The 15857-nt window shown below is 40.6% G+C and overlaps 1 protein-coding gene across 1 annotated transcript; it reads left to right on the forward strand.

Moving 5' to 3' along the window:
* Nucleotides 1-2580: 2580 nt before the first annotated feature.
* LOC117479864 (tRNA-dihydrouridine(20) synthase [NAD(P)+]-like) lies at nt 2581-15201 on the forward strand (the record flags this gene model as incomplete). Its single annotated transcript, XM_034126969.1, is given in 6 exon segments — nt 2581-2747; nt 3921-4042; nt 5817-5957; nt 6040-6127; nt 7183-7256; nt 14620-15201. Coding segments are annotated over 6 exon segments (845 nt in total), but the record flags the coding sequence as incomplete, so codon positions are not given.
* Nucleotides 15202-15857: the final 656 nt, after the last annotated feature.

Genomic DNA, 15857 nt, shown 5'->3' on the forward strand with positions numbered 1-15857 from the left:
TGATATACACCTGAACATCAGCAGGAGAGGACTCTTTAAAGTAGAGACACTACATACTGATATACACCTGAACATCAGCAGGAGAGGACTCTTTAAAGTAGAGACACTACATACTGATATACACCTGAACATCAGCAGGAGAGGACTCTTTAAAGTAGAGACACGACATACTGATATACACCTGAACATCAGCAGGAGAGGACTCTTTAAAGTAGAGAGACTACATACTGATATACACCTGAACATCAGCAGGAGAGGACTCTTTAAAGTAGAGACACTACATACTGATATACACCTGAACATCAGCAGGAGAGGACTCTTTAAAGCAGAGACACTACATACTGATATACAGCTGAACATCAGCAGGAGAGGACTCTTTAAAGTAGAGACACTACGTACTGATATACACCTGAACATCAGCAGGAGAGGACTCTTTAAAGTAGAGACACTACATACTGATATACACCTGAACATCAGCAGGAGAGGACTCTTTAAAGTAGAGACACTACATACTGATATACACCTGAACATCAGCAGGAGAGGACTCTTTAAAGTAGAGACACTACATACTGATATACACCTGAACATCAGCAGGAGAGGACTCTTTAAAGTAGAGACACTACATACTGATATACACCTGAACATCAGCAGGAGAGGACTCTTTAAAGTAGAGACACTACATACTGATATACACCTGAACATCAGCAGGAGAGGACTCTTTAAAGTAGAGACACTACATACTGATATACACCTGAACATCAGCAGGAGAGGACTCTTTAAAGTAGAGACACGACATACTGATATACACCTGAACATCAGCAGGAGAGGACTCTTTAAAGTAGAGAGACTACATACTGATATACACCTGAACATCAGCAGGAGAGGACTCTTTAAAGTAGAGACACTACATACTGATATACACCTGAACATCAGCAGGAGAGGACTCTTTAAAGCAGAGACACTACATACTGATATACAGCTGAACATCAGCAGGAGAGGACTCTTTAAAGTAGAGACACTACGTACTGATATACACCTGAACATCAGCAGGAGAGGACTCTTTAAAGTAGAGACACTACATACTGATATACACCTGAACATCAGCAGGAGAGGACTCTTTAAAGTAGAGACACTACATACTGATATACACCTGAACATCAGCAGGAGAGGACTCTTTAAAGTAGAGACACTACATACTGATATACACCTGAACATCAGCAGGAGAGGACTCTTTAAAGTAGAGACACTACATACTGATATACACCTGAACATCAGCAGGAGAGGACTCTTTAAAGTAGAGACACTACATACTGATATACACCTGAACATCAGCAGGAGAGGACTCTTTAAAGTAGAGACACTACATACTGATATACACCTGAACATCAGCAGGAGAGGACTCTTTAAAGTAGAGACACGACATACTGATATACACCTGAACATCAGCAGGAGAGGACTCTTTAAAGTAGAGAGACTACATACTGATATACACCTGAACATCAGCAGGAGAGGACTCTTTAAAGTAGAGACACTACATACTGATATACACCTGAACATCTGCAGGAGAGGACTCTTTAAAGTAGAGAGACTACATACTGATATACACCTGAACATCAGCAGGAGAGGACTCTTTAAAGTAGAGACACGACATACTGATATACACCTGAACATCAGCAGGAGAGGACTCTTTAAAGTAGAGACACTACATACTGATATACACCTGAACATCAGCAGGAGAGGACTCTTTAAAGTAGAGACACTACATACTGATATACACCTGAACATCAGCAGGAGAGGACTCTTTAAAGTAGAGACACTACATACTGATATACACCTGAACATCAGCAGGAGAGGACTCTTTAAAGTAGAGACACTACATACTGATATACACCTGAACATCAGCAGGAGAGGACTCTTTAAAGTAGAGACACTACATACTGATATACACCTGAACATCAGCAGGAGAGGACTCTTTAAAGTAGAGACACGACATACTGATATACACCTGAACATCAGCAGGAGAGGACTCTTTAAAGTAGAGAGACTACATACTGATATACACCTGAACATCAGCAGGAGAGGACTCTTTAAAGTAGAGACACTACATACTGATATACACCTGAACATCTGCAGGAGAGGACTCTTTAAAGTAGAGAGACTACATACTGATATACACCTGAACATCAGCAGGAGAGGACTCTTTAAAGTAGAGACACGACATACTGATATACACCTGAACATCAGCAGGAGAGGACTCTTTAAAGTAGAGACACTACATACTGATATACACCTGAACATCAGCAGGAGAGGACTCTTTAAAGTAGAGACACTACATACTGATATACACCTGAACATCAGCAGGAGAGGACTCTTTAAAGTAGAGACACTACATACTGATATACACCTGAACATCAGCAGGAGAGGACTCTTTAAAGTAGAGACACTACATACTGATATACACCTGAACATCAGCAGGAGAGGACTCTTTAAAGTAGAGACACTACATACTGATATACACCTGAACATCAGGAGGAGAGGACTCTTTAAAGTAGAGACACTAACTAAACGTCCTCCTCAGCGGTGGATCTCTGGATTTGGTGAAAACCAACGCAGATATCGAGGAGTTCAGGAAGAAGACGGGTTCCTCCTCGGTGATGTTGGCTCGCGCCGCCATGTGGAACGTCTCTGTGTTCAGCCGCTCGGGACCCTTCCCTCTGGAAAAAGTGATGGAGGACTACCTCAAATACGTGAGTCTCAAAAAAAGCAATACATTTATACCACAATTAAAATGAATATGTCATTATAGTACATATAATATGCACACATATATATATCCACAGTTGTTAACTTAACGAGAAAATAACTAATTAAAGTGGACCTATCATGCTATATTATAATAATATAGTGTAGGACCATACCTATATAAGGCATATTTATACTTTTTTTTTTAAAATACCAAACAGATCATGCATTTTAGCCATGCCTCATTTCGCTTAATTTGACATTTTTTAGATCTGTTTTAGCAAGGGCAGATTCAGTGAGAACAGCACCACCTAGAGGCCTGGCATATGTACTACAGCGTCTCCAGCGCTTTCGAACGGCAATGGCCGTGGCTGTCTCCTCCTGATTGGTGGAGTTGGCCCAATAGCCGTAGCGCCACCGTCCTGACGTCAGGACAGTGTTCAAATCTGGATCAGTTTTTATCAGATCCGTTGCAGCCCCTTTTTTAGAGATTTGGGTATGGAGGAAAATAGAGAGGGTTGTGTTTTCTGACACTTGGTGAGTTCCCTGGAACACCGGGGACACATATTCATGTAGAAAAGACGTGCAAAAGTGCATTTTGCATGATAGGTCCCCTTTAAGTAATAATGACAGATTTTTTTTTTACACTTTTGTTCAATATGACATTAGTTTAAAATCATTTCAGGGGTGTTTCTAGAAAGATATAGTATGAGCACTCTGTCTCTGTTCTTGTTTACAACATGACGCCCGTAAACAAGATGTCTCCTGACGTAAACAACAACGTGACGTAAACAGCAACGTGACGTAAACAGCAACGTGACGTAAACAGCAACGTGACGTAAACAGCAAAGTGACGTAAACAGCAAAGTGACGTAAACAGCAACGTGACGTAAACAGCAACGTGACGTAAACAGCAAAGTGACGTAAACAGCAACGTGACGTCGGAGCTCCGTAAAAACAAAGCTGTCTCTGCCGCCTGACGCTCTGTTTGATCCTCAGATTCCTGGAGTCATTACACCGTCTCTGAGGAACAGAGATATTGTTTTTCTGGCATCACTTTAACACGGGGAAAATCTGCATTTTGTTATGAGGGCGCACGCCGAGAGTAAGAGGGCGTAACACCATTAAAATAGTAAATGATATTAATGACATTAATGATTGTTTTGAATGTTCCTCAGGCGATCCGGTACGAGAACCACGCCTTCAACACCAAGTACTGCCTGTGTCAGATGCTGAGAGACAAGGTGGAGTCTCCTCAGGGGAAGCTGCTGCAGGCGGCGCAGACTCACGCTGACATCAGGTGCGTTCACCTTATTAACCAGGGTGTTTCTTAATAACATTATTAGGCCTGAGGAGAAAAGGAATACATGGCCCCTGATGTACTTGTAGGTATTTAACAATGAGCAAAGATCAAGTGCTTCCTTTCTATTAAATAGCTTTTTAAACATGTCACTACAGGGGCAGACATTAAGGGTAAAAAGCTCCTGGCCCCTTTTCATCTCCACTGGCCAAAGAGCGTCCGTCCAAGAGATCGACTAATCGTGAAGAAAATGAACACATGGTTCAATAGTAACTGATGCACAAACTACATTACTGCTTGAACTACAACATCTGGATCATCAGTTCTTCCTCATTTTCCTCAATTGTTCATATTTGGTTTATTAAAAGTATTATATTGTGGTCATTGTTAAAAAATGTCTGCTATTATCATTATCATTATCATGAGTATTATTGTTAGTATAATGTGTTTTCTGCCTTCCTGTCATCAGGAGGTAGACATGTAATGGCTAATAGATCAGAACCTTCATTCTCCTGCTGGGACATTTCCCTGAAGCCAATACCTTTATATTTTCTACTCTTCTCTTACGTGTCAGCATAGCTCGGCGTTGATGTTCAGAGCCGACAGAAGACCGTGTTTATATCATCATATTGAAGCTAACTCCATCCATCAAGCCAGTGTGGCTGAAACTTCCTCTCCCTCTTCTTCTCCTACTCCCCGTCCCTCTCCTTTATCTCCTCCGCTGACTTTCTTTTATTTGAAGATTGTTTTTTGCCCGGCGCTTGGCCGGTTACCGCTGGTTTTAAAAATCTTTTGGTGAATGGTTAGGTGGCGAGAAAGTCTGTCGTGAGGCGGTTGTCGTTCACCCAACAACGACAACCGCCTCACGAAACGCTATAATAATACCTTATATTTATTATAGCGCTTTTTCCATGACCCAAAGCGCTTTACAGATACACATTACACATACATACTAGGGATGGGAACGATTAATCGAATATTCGAAATTATTCAGGTATTCGAATATGAGTAATGAATATTTTTATTCATTTTTTTTTTTTTTTTGGGAGGGATGCCTAAGTTGATTACATATTATCAAATTGAATAATTCAATGTATACGACAGTGCCATAGCTAAATGTGTTAGGTGACGTCTAAAGGTGTGTTTTGTTCCGCTCACCGGTCCCTCACAGCGGGCAGAGCTGCAGGTGCTGATCTCTCTCTCTCTCACGTCCGGTACTTCACTCGCGTTTATGTCCAAATCCATCAGATCTAGCTAGTTCTCGCTAATGATATGGCTGCTGCCCCTCCCTACACGCAGATCACGCAGACTCAATCAAGGCGCTTTACAAGTACACATTAATATCATACATGTACTGTGGACAATACCCACAGGAGCAAATTCGGGTGAAGTGTCTTGCCCAAGGACACAACGGCCTGACGCAGAGGCGGCGGGAGCGGGTTTTGAACTGGAGTTCCCCAACACCCCCTCGATCTGATGATCAGACGCACAGACCACTGCGCCACTCCGCCCCTATGTTGTAGCGTTAAGAAACGAAACCATTTAACAAAATTGCTCAAAACACCACAGGACCGTGGGATGTGATGTCTTACTGGTGTTGTTTTTTAAAGCACTATTTGTAATGTCCCGAGCGGGCAAGTGGAGGTTAAGCGGCCCGGGGGGTCCACACAGTGCTTCCGGGCCATTTATAATATCTAGCCCTGAACTATGTTTAGAGTCTGCCTGTGACTTTAGCTAAAGGTGTGTTGTTGTTGTTGTTGTTGTTGTGTTGCAGCGCTGCGTTCGGGCTGCAACAGTTCTGCCAGCAGACGGAGGATGAGCTTCAGAAGAAGAGGAGCGAGCTGCAGGGAGACTGCCCCCCCGACGCTCTGAGGATGGAGGGAGACGTCAGCACCATGGCCGTCAAATTCATCCGGTCAGAGGAGACGCGTCAGGGAGGGGAGATTTGTGATTCTGTTTAGCCGAATGTGTTCCTGATGAAACGATGTGTGTTCCAGACGGGAGTACCTTCCTCACTTCAGCCCCAAGATGTTCCTGCTGGAGTGGAGCCGCAAGGAGAGGCTGCAGCAGCCCCTTTATGAGATGGTGAGACGCACACACACACACACACACACACACACACACTCACTTATACACACACACTCACTTATACACACACACACACTCACTTATACACACACACACACTCACTTATACACACACACTCACTTAGACACTCACTCACTCATATTTAGACACACTCACAGACACTTTATGAGATGGTGAGACACACACACACACATACTTAGACACACACACTCACTCTTTCACAGAAACTCACTTAGACACACACACACTCACTTATACACACACACACTCACTTAGACACACACACACTCACTTAGACACACACACACTCACTTAGACACACACACACTCACTTAGACACACACACACTCACTTAGACACACACACACTCACTTAGACACACACACTCACTTAGACACACACACACTCACTTAGACACACACACTCACTTACACACACACACACTCACTTAGACACACTTACATAATAATAATAATAATATATTGGATTTGTATAGCTCTTTTCCTAATGCTCAAAGATGCTTAAGACATAGACACACACACTCACACACAAACACACTATGAGATGGTGAGGAACACACTCACACACACACATACACACACACACACACACAGCAGCCGCTCTATGAGATGGTGAGGAGACACACACACACACACACACACTCTGTGAGAGGGTGAGAGACACACACACACACACTCACAAACACACACACACACACACACACACTGTGAGAGGGTGAGAGACACACACTCTGTGAGAGGGTGAGAGACACACACACACACACACACAAACACACACACACTCTCACAGACACACACACGCACTCGGATACATATACACACACACTATGAGATTGTGAGGAAAACACACACACACACACACACTCTGTGAGAGGGTGAGAGACACACACTCACAAACACTCACACACACACACACACACACACACACACACACACACACACACACACACACACACACACACACACACACACACACACACACACACACACTCTCACACACACACTCAGCTCTGGCTCTTCTTCCTGTCTCAGGTGCAGCGCTCTCTGGATCGAGGCTTTCAGTCCACGGTGACGTTTGCAGGGAAGAGATTCAGATCTTCACTCTGGTCAGAACAACAACAACAATAACAACAACAATTACTACCAATAAATATAACAAATACTCTAAAGGGAGGTCAGGTACTCTTTAAAGCAGCTGCTAGGTATGGGTACTTTTTACTGAAGTACATTTCAAAGCCTCTTTACTTTGACTTGAGTAAAGAAGTTTAGTCAGTACTTCTACTTTCACCAGAGTATTTTTAAACACGAGTATCTGTACTTCTACTTGAGTGAAGGATGTGTGTACTTCTACTTGAGTAAAGGATGTGTGTACTTCTACTTGAGTAAAGGATGTGTGTACTTCTACTTGAGTAAAGGATGTGTGTACTTCTACTTGAGTGAAGGATGTGTGTACTTCTACTTGAGTAAAGGATGTGTGTACTTCTTGAGTAAAGGATGTGTGTACTTCTACTTGAGTAAAGGATGTGTGTACTTCTACTTGAGTAAAGGATGTGTGTACTTCTACCTGAGTAAAGGATGTGTGTACTTCTACTTGAGTAAAGGATGTGTGTACTTCTACTTGAGTGAAGGATGTGTGTACTTCTACTTGAGTAAAGGATGTGTGTACTTCTTGAGTAAAGGATGTGTGTACTTCTACTTGAGTAAAGGATGTGTGTACTTCTTGAGTAAAGGATGTGTGTACTTCTACTTGAGTAAAGGATGTGTGTACTTCTACTTGAGTAAAGGATGTGTGTACTTCTACTCGAGTAAAGGATGTGTGTACTTCTACTTGAGTAAAGGATGTGTGTACTTCTACTTGAGTGAAGGATGTGTGTACTTCTACTTGAGTAAAGGATGTGTGTACTTCTTGAGTAAAGGATGTGTGTACTTCTACTTGAGTAAAGGATGTGTGTACTTCTACTTGAGTAAAGGATGTGTGTACTTCTACTTGAGTGAAGGATGTGTGTACTTCTACTTGAGTGAAGGATGTGTGTACTTCTACTTGAGGAAAGGATGTGTGTACTTCTACTTGAGTAAAGGATGTGTGTACTTCTACTTGAGTGAAGGATGTGTGTACTTCTACTTGAGTAAAGGATGTGTGTACTTCTACTTGAGTAAAGGATGTGTGTACTTCTACTTGAGTAAAGGATGTGTGTACTTCTACTTGAGTAAAGGATGTGTGTACTTCTACTTGAGTAAAGGATGTGTGTACTTCTACCTGAGTAAAGGATGTGTGTACTTCTACTTGAGTAAAGGATGTGTGTACTTCTACTTGAGTAAAGGATGTGTGTACTTCTTGAGTAAAGGATGTGTGTACTTCTACTTGAGTAAAGGATGTGTGTACTTCTACTTGAGTAAAGGATGTGTGTACTTCTTGAGTAAAGGATGTGTGTACTTCTACTTGAGTAAAGGATGTGTGTACTTCTACCTGAGTAAAGGATGTGTGTACTTCTACTTGAGTGAAGGATGTGTGTACTTCTACTTGAGTAAAGGATATGTGTACTTCTACTTGAGTGAAGGATATGTGTACTTCTACTTGAGTAAAGGATGTGTGTACTTCTACTTGAGTAAAGGATGTGTGTACTTCTACTTGAGTAAAGGATGTGTGTACTTCTACTTGAGTAAAGGATGTGTGTACTTCTACTTGAGTGAAGGATGTGTGTACTTCTACTTGAGTGAAGGATGTGTGTACTTCTACCTGAGTGAAGGATGTGTGTACTTCTACCTGAGTGAAGGATGTGTGTACTTCTACTTGAGTAAAGGATGTGTGTACTTCTACTTGAGTGAAGGATGTGTGTACTTCTACTTGAGTAAAGGATGTGTGTACTTCTTGAGTAAAGGATGTGTGTACTTCTTGAGTAAAGGATGTGTGTACTTCTTGAGTAAAGGATGTGTGTACTTCTACCTGAGTAAAGGATGTGTGTACTTCTACTTGAGTAAAGGATGTGTGTACTTCTACTTGAGTGAAGGATGTGTGTACTTCTACTTGAGTAAAGGATGTGTGTACTTCTTGAGTAAAGGATGTGTGTACTTCTACTTGAGTAAAGGATGTGTGTACTTCTACTTGAGTAAAGGATGTGTGTACTTCTTGAGTGAAGGATGTGTGTACTTCTACTTGAGTGAAGGATGTGTGTACTTCTACTTGAGTGAAGGATGGTGTACTTCTACTTGAGGAAGGATGTGGTGTACTTCTACTTGAGTAAAGGATGTGTGTACTTCTACTTGAGTGAAGGATGTGTGTACTTCTACTTGAGTAAAGGATGTGTGTACTTCTACTTGAGTAAAGGATGTGTGTACTTCTACTTGAGTAAAGGATGTGTGTACTTCTACCTGAGTAAAGGATGTGTGTACTTCTACTTGAGTAAAGGATGTGTGTACTTCTACTTGAGTGAAGGATCTGTGTACTTCTACTTGAGTAAAGGATGTGTGTACTTCTTGAGTAAAGGATGTGTGTACTTCTACTTGAGTAAAGGATGTGTGTACTTCTACTTGAGTAAAGGATGTGTGTACTTCTTGAGTAAAGGATGTGTGTACTTCTACTTGAGTAAAGGATGTGTGTACTTCTTGAGTGAAGGATGTGTGTACTTCTACTTGAGTGAAGGATGTGTGTACTTCTACTTGAGTAAAGGATGTGTGTACTTCTTGAGTAAAGGATGTGTGTACTTCTACTTGAGTAAAGGATGTGTGTACTTCTACTTGAGTAAAGGATGTGTGTACTTCTACTTGAGTGAAGGATGTGTGTACTTCTACTTGAGTGAAGGATGTGTGTACTTCTACTTGAGTGAAGGATGTGTGTACTTCTACTTGAGGAAAGGATGTGTATACTTCTACTTGAGTAAAGGATGTGTGTACTTCTTGAGTAAAGGATGTGTGTACTTCTACTTGAGTGAAGGATGTGTGTACTTCTACTTGAGTAAAGGATGTGTGTACTTCTACTTGAGTAAAGGATGTGTGTACTTCTACTTGAGTAAAGGATGTGTGTACTTCTACTTGAGTGAAGGATGTGTGTACTTCTTGAGTGAAGGATGTGTGTACTTCTACTTGAGTAAAGGATTGTGTACTTCTACTTGAGTAAAGGATGTGTGTACTTCTACTTGAGTAAAGGATGTGTGTACTTCTACTTGAGTAAAGGATGTGTGTACTTCTACTTGAGTAAAGGATGTGTGTACTTCTACTTGAGTGAAGGATGTGTGTACTTCTACTTGAGTAAAGGATGTGTGTACTTCTACTTGAGTAAAGGATATGTGTACTTCTACTTGAGTAAAGGATGTGTGTACTTCTACTTGAGTAAAGGATGTGTGTACTTCTACTTGAGTAAAGGATGTGTGTACTTCTACTTGAGTAAAGGATGTGTGTACTTCTACTTGAGTAAAGGATGTGTGTACTTCTACTTGAGTAAAGGATGTATGTACTTCTACTTGAGTGAAGGATATGTGTACTTCTACTTGAGTAAAGGATGTGTGTACTTCTACTTGAGTAAAGGATGTGTGTACTTCTACTTGAGTAAAGGATGCGTGTACTTCTACTTGAGTAAAGGATGCGTGTACTTCTACTTGAGTAAAGGATGCGTGTACTTCTACCTGAGTAAAGGATGTGTGTACTTCTACTTGAGTAAAGGATGTGTGTACTTCTACTTGAGTGAAGGATGTGTGTACTTCTACTTGAGTAAAGGATGTGTGTACTTCTTGAGTAAAGGATGTGTGTACTTCTACTTGAGTAAAGGATGTGTGTACTTCTACTTGAGTAAAGGATGTGTGTACTTCTACTTGAGTAAAGGATGTGTGTACTTCTACTTGAGTGAAGGATGTGTGTACTTCTACTTGAGTGAAGGATGTGTGTACTTCTACTTGAGGGAAGGATGTGTGTACTTCTTGAGTAAAGGATGTGTGTACTTCTACTTGAGTAAAGGATGTGTGTACTTCTACTTGAGTAAAGGATGTGTGTACTTCTACTTGAGTAAAGGATGTGTGTACTTCTACTTGAGTAAAGGATATGTGTACTTCTACTTGAGTAAAGGATGTGTGTACTTCTACTTGAGTAAAGGATGTGTGTACTTCTACTTGAGTAAAGGATGTGTGTACTTCTACTTGAGTAAAGGATGTGTGTACTTCTACTTGAGTAAAGGATGTGTGTACTTCTACCTGAGTAAAGGATGTGTGTACTTCTACTTGAGTGAAGGATGTGTGTACTTCTACTTGAGTAAAGGATATGTGTACTTCTACTTGAGTGAAGGATATGTGTACTTCTACTTGAGTGAAGGATATGTGTACTTCTACTTGAGTAAAGGATGTGTGTACTTCTACTTGAGTAAAGGATGTGTGTACTTCTACTTGAGTAAAGGATGTGTGTACTTCTACTTGAGTAAAGGATGTGTGTACTTCTACTTGAGTGAAGGATGTGTGTACTTCTACTTGAGTGAAGGATGTGTGTACTTCTACTTGAGTGAAGGATGTGTGTACTTCTACTTGAGTAAAGGATGTGTGTACTTCTACCTGAGTAAAGGATGTGTGTACTTCTACTTGAGTAAAGGATGTGTGTACTTCTACTTGAGTGAAGGATGTGTGTACTTCTACTTGAGTAAAGGATGTGTGTACTTCTTGAGTAAAGGATGTGTGTACTTCTACTTGAGTAAAGGATGTGTGTACTTCTTGAGTGAAGGATGTGTGTACTTCTACTTGAGTAAAGGATGTGTGTACTTCTTGAGTGAAGGATGTGTGTACTTCTACTTGAGTAAAGGATGTGTGTACTTCTTGAGTAAAGGATGTGTGTACTTCTTGAGTAAAGGATGTGTGTACTTCTACTTGAGTAAAGGATGTGTGTACTTCTACTTGAGTGAAGGATGTGTGTACTTCTTGAGTAAAGGATGTGTGTACTTCTACTTGAGTGAAGGATGTGTGTACTTCTACTTGAGGAAAGGATGTGTGTACTTCTACTTGAGTGAAGGATGTGTGTACTTCTACTTGAGTGAAGGATGTGTGTACTTCTACTTGAGTGAAGGATGTGTGTACTTCTACTTGAGTGAAGGATGTGTGTACTTCTACTTGAGTGAAGGATGTGTGTACTTCTACTTGAGTGAAGGATGTGTGTACTTCTACTTGAGTAAAGGATGTGTGTACTTCTACCTGAGTGAAGGATGTGTGTACTTCTACTTGAGTAAAGGATGTGTGTACTTCTACTTGAGTAAAGGATGTGTGTACTTCTACTTGAGTGAAGGATGTGTGTACTTCTACTTGAGTGAAGGATGTGTGTACTTCTACTTGAGTGAAGGATGTGTGTACTTCTACTTGAGTAAAGGATGTGTGTACTTCTACTTGAGTGAAGGATGTGTGTACTTCTACTTGAGTAAAGGATGTGTGTACTTCTACCTGAGTAAAGGATGTGTGTACTTCTACTTGAGTAAAGGATGTGTGTACTTCTACTTGAGTGAAGGATGTGTGTACTTCTACTTGAGTAAAGGATGTGTGTACTTCTACCTGAGTAAAGGATGTGTGTACTTCTACTTGAGTAAAGGATGTGTGTACTTCTACTTGAGTGAAGGATGTGTGTACTTCTACTTGAGTAAAGGATGTGTGTACTTCTACCTGAGTAAAGGATGTGTGTACTTCTACTTGAGTAAAGGATGTGTGTACTTCTACTTGAGTGAAGGATGTGTGTACTTCTACTTGAGTGAAGGATGTGTGTACTTCTTGAGTAAAGGATGTGTGTACTTCTACTTGAGTAAAGGATGTGTGTACTTCTACTTGAGTGAAGGATGTGTGTACTTCTACTTGAGTGAAGGATGTGTGTACTTCTACTTGAGTGAAGGATGTGTGTACTTCTACTTGAGGAAAGGATGTGTATACTTCTACTTGAGTAAAGGATGTGTGTACTTCTTGAGTAAAGGATGTGTGTACTTCTACTTGAGTGAAGGATGTGTGTACTTCTACTTGAGTAAAGGATGTGTGTACTTCTACTTGAGTAAAGGATGTGTGTACTTCTACTTGAGTAAAGGATGTGTGTACTTCTACTTGAGTGAAGGATGTGTGTACTTCTTGAGTGAAGGATGTGTGTACTTCTACTTGAGTAAAGGATGTGTGTACTTCTACTTGAGTAAAGGATGTGTGTACTTCTACTTGAGTAAAGGATGTGTGTACTTCTACTTGAGTAAAGGATATGTGTACTTCTACTTGAGTAAAGGATGTGTGTACTTCTACTTGAGTGAAGGATGTGTGTACTTCTACTTGAGTAAAGGATGTGTGTACTTCTACTTGAGTAAAGGATATGTGTACTTCTACTTGAGTAAAGGATGTGTGTACTTCTACTTGAGTAAAGGATGTGTGTACTTCTACTTGAGTAAAGGATGTGTGTACTTCTACTTGAGTAAAGGATGTGTGTACTTCTACTTGAGTAAAGGATGTGTGTACTTCTACTTGAGTAAAGGATGTGTGTACTTCTACTTGAGTGAAGGATATGTGTACTTCTACTTGAGTAAAGGATGTGTGTACTTCTACTTGAGTAAAGGATGTGTGTACTTCTACTTGAGTAAAGGATGCGTGTACTTCTACTTGAGTAAAGGATGCGTGTACTTCTACTTGAGTAAAGGATGCGTGTACTTCTACTTGAGTAAAGGATGTGTGTACTTCTACCTGAGTAAAGGATGTGTGTACTTCTACTTGAGTAAAGGATGTGTGTACTTCTACTTGAGTGAAGGATGTGTGTACTTCTACTTGAGTAAAGGATGTGTGTACTTCTTGAGTAAAGGATGTGTGTACTTCTACTTGAGTAAAGGATGTGTGTACTTCTACTTGAGTAAAGGATGTGTGTACTTCTACTTGAGTGAAGGATGTGTGTACTTCTACTTGAGTGAAGGATGTGTGTACTTCTACTTGAGTGAAGGATGTGTGTACTTCTACTTGAGGAAAGGATGTGTGTACTTCTACTTGAGTAAAGGATGTGTGTACTTCTACTTGAGTGAAGGATGTGTGTACTTCTACTTGAGTAAAGGATGTGTGTACTTCTACTTGAGTAAAGGATGTGTGTACTTCTTGAGTAAAGGATGTGTGTACTTCTACTTGAGTAAAGGATGTGTGTACTTCTACCTGAGTAAAGGATGTGTGTACTTCTACTTGAGTAAAGGATGTGTGTACTTCTACTTGAGTAAAGGATATGTGTACTTCTACTTGAGTGAAGGATATGTGTACTTCTACTTGAGTGAAGGATATGTGTACTTCTACTTGAGGAAAGGATGTGTGTACTTCTACTTGAGTAAAGGATGTGTGTACTTCTACTTGAGTGAAGGATGTGTGTACTTCTACTTGAGTAAAGGATGTGTGTACTTCTACTTGAGTAAAGGATATGTGTACTTCTACTTGAGTAAAGGATGTGTGTACTTCTACTTGAGTAAAGGATGTGTGTACTTCTACTTGAGTAAAGGTTTTCTCTGGTTTTCAGGGAGAAGTCGAAGAAGTTTGCCGAGCAGGCGGCCTCCGTGGTGTGTCTCCGAGTTCTGGGAATACCAGAGGGTCGAATCGGAGACGAAGAGTCGGACCTGGTCTGCAAGAGGAAGAGAGACGGGAGGACCAACGGCACCACAGAAGAAGAGCAGAGCAGCAAGAGACACTCGGGCGACATGCGGCAGGTGGAGGAAACACTACATGTCAACGGAGACGATCAAAACGCAAACACGCCTCCAGAGAAGAGCTAAGGAGAACTGCTTTGGGTTTCAGGAGGAGGAGACGCTGGTGTTTACACGAGGAACACACGGAGGTTAAACAAACTGATTTTTGTTTGTTTTTATTTGTTTGTCTGCATTTAAAGCTCCTTTATCAGTGGGAACTGTAAGAACAAATGAAGAGATTTAAAAACAGAATTTCTATGGTTTGGGGTTTTTTTTCTGCCTCAAAAAGTACTTCTTTGAACTCTAAATATTGTCATTTATTTTTTGAATGCAGTACTTTTATTTAAAGCTGTGGTATTAATACTTCTACTGCAGTAAAGTTTCTCAATACTTCCTCCACAACTGGTCGTTTTGCTTTTTTTCTGAATCAACAATATTTTGACGTCCTAAAAGTAGTATTCTTACATTGAGTTACAAGTACTTTTACTGTGACAGAGTATTCTTACATTGAGTTACAAGTACTTTTACTGTGACAGAGTATTCTTACATTGAGTTACAAGTACTTTTACTGTGACAGAGTATTCTTACATTGAGTTACGAGTACTTTTACTGGGACAGAGTATTCTTACATTGAGTTACGAGTACTTTTACTGGGACAGAGTATTCTTACATTGAGTTACGAGTACTTTTACTGGGACAGAGTATTTGTACAGTGTGGTATTAGTACTTTTACTGTGACAGTATTCTTACTTTGAGTTACAAGTACTTTTACTGGGACAGAGTATTCCTACAGTGTGGTATTAGTACTTTTACTGTGACAGAGTATTCCTACAGTGTGGTATTAGTACTTTTACTGTGACAGAGTATTCCTACAGTGTGGTATTAGTACTTTTACTGTTACAGAGTATTCCTACAGTGTGGTATTAGTACTTTTACTGGGACAGAGTATTCCTACAGTGTGGTATTAGTACTTTTATAGTGACAGAGTATTCCTACAGTGTGGTATTAGTACTTTTACTGTGACAGAGTATTCCTACAGTGTGGTATTAGTACTTTTACTGTTACAGAGTAT

Source organism: Trematomus bernacchii, unplaced genomic scaffold (assembly GCF_902827165.1).
Source record: "Trematomus bernacchii unplaced genomic scaffold, fTreBer1.1, whole genome shotgun sequence".
In the NCBI taxonomy this organism is placed as follows: domain Eukaryota; kingdom Metazoa; phylum Chordata; class Actinopteri; order Perciformes; family Nototheniidae; genus Trematomus; species Trematomus bernacchii.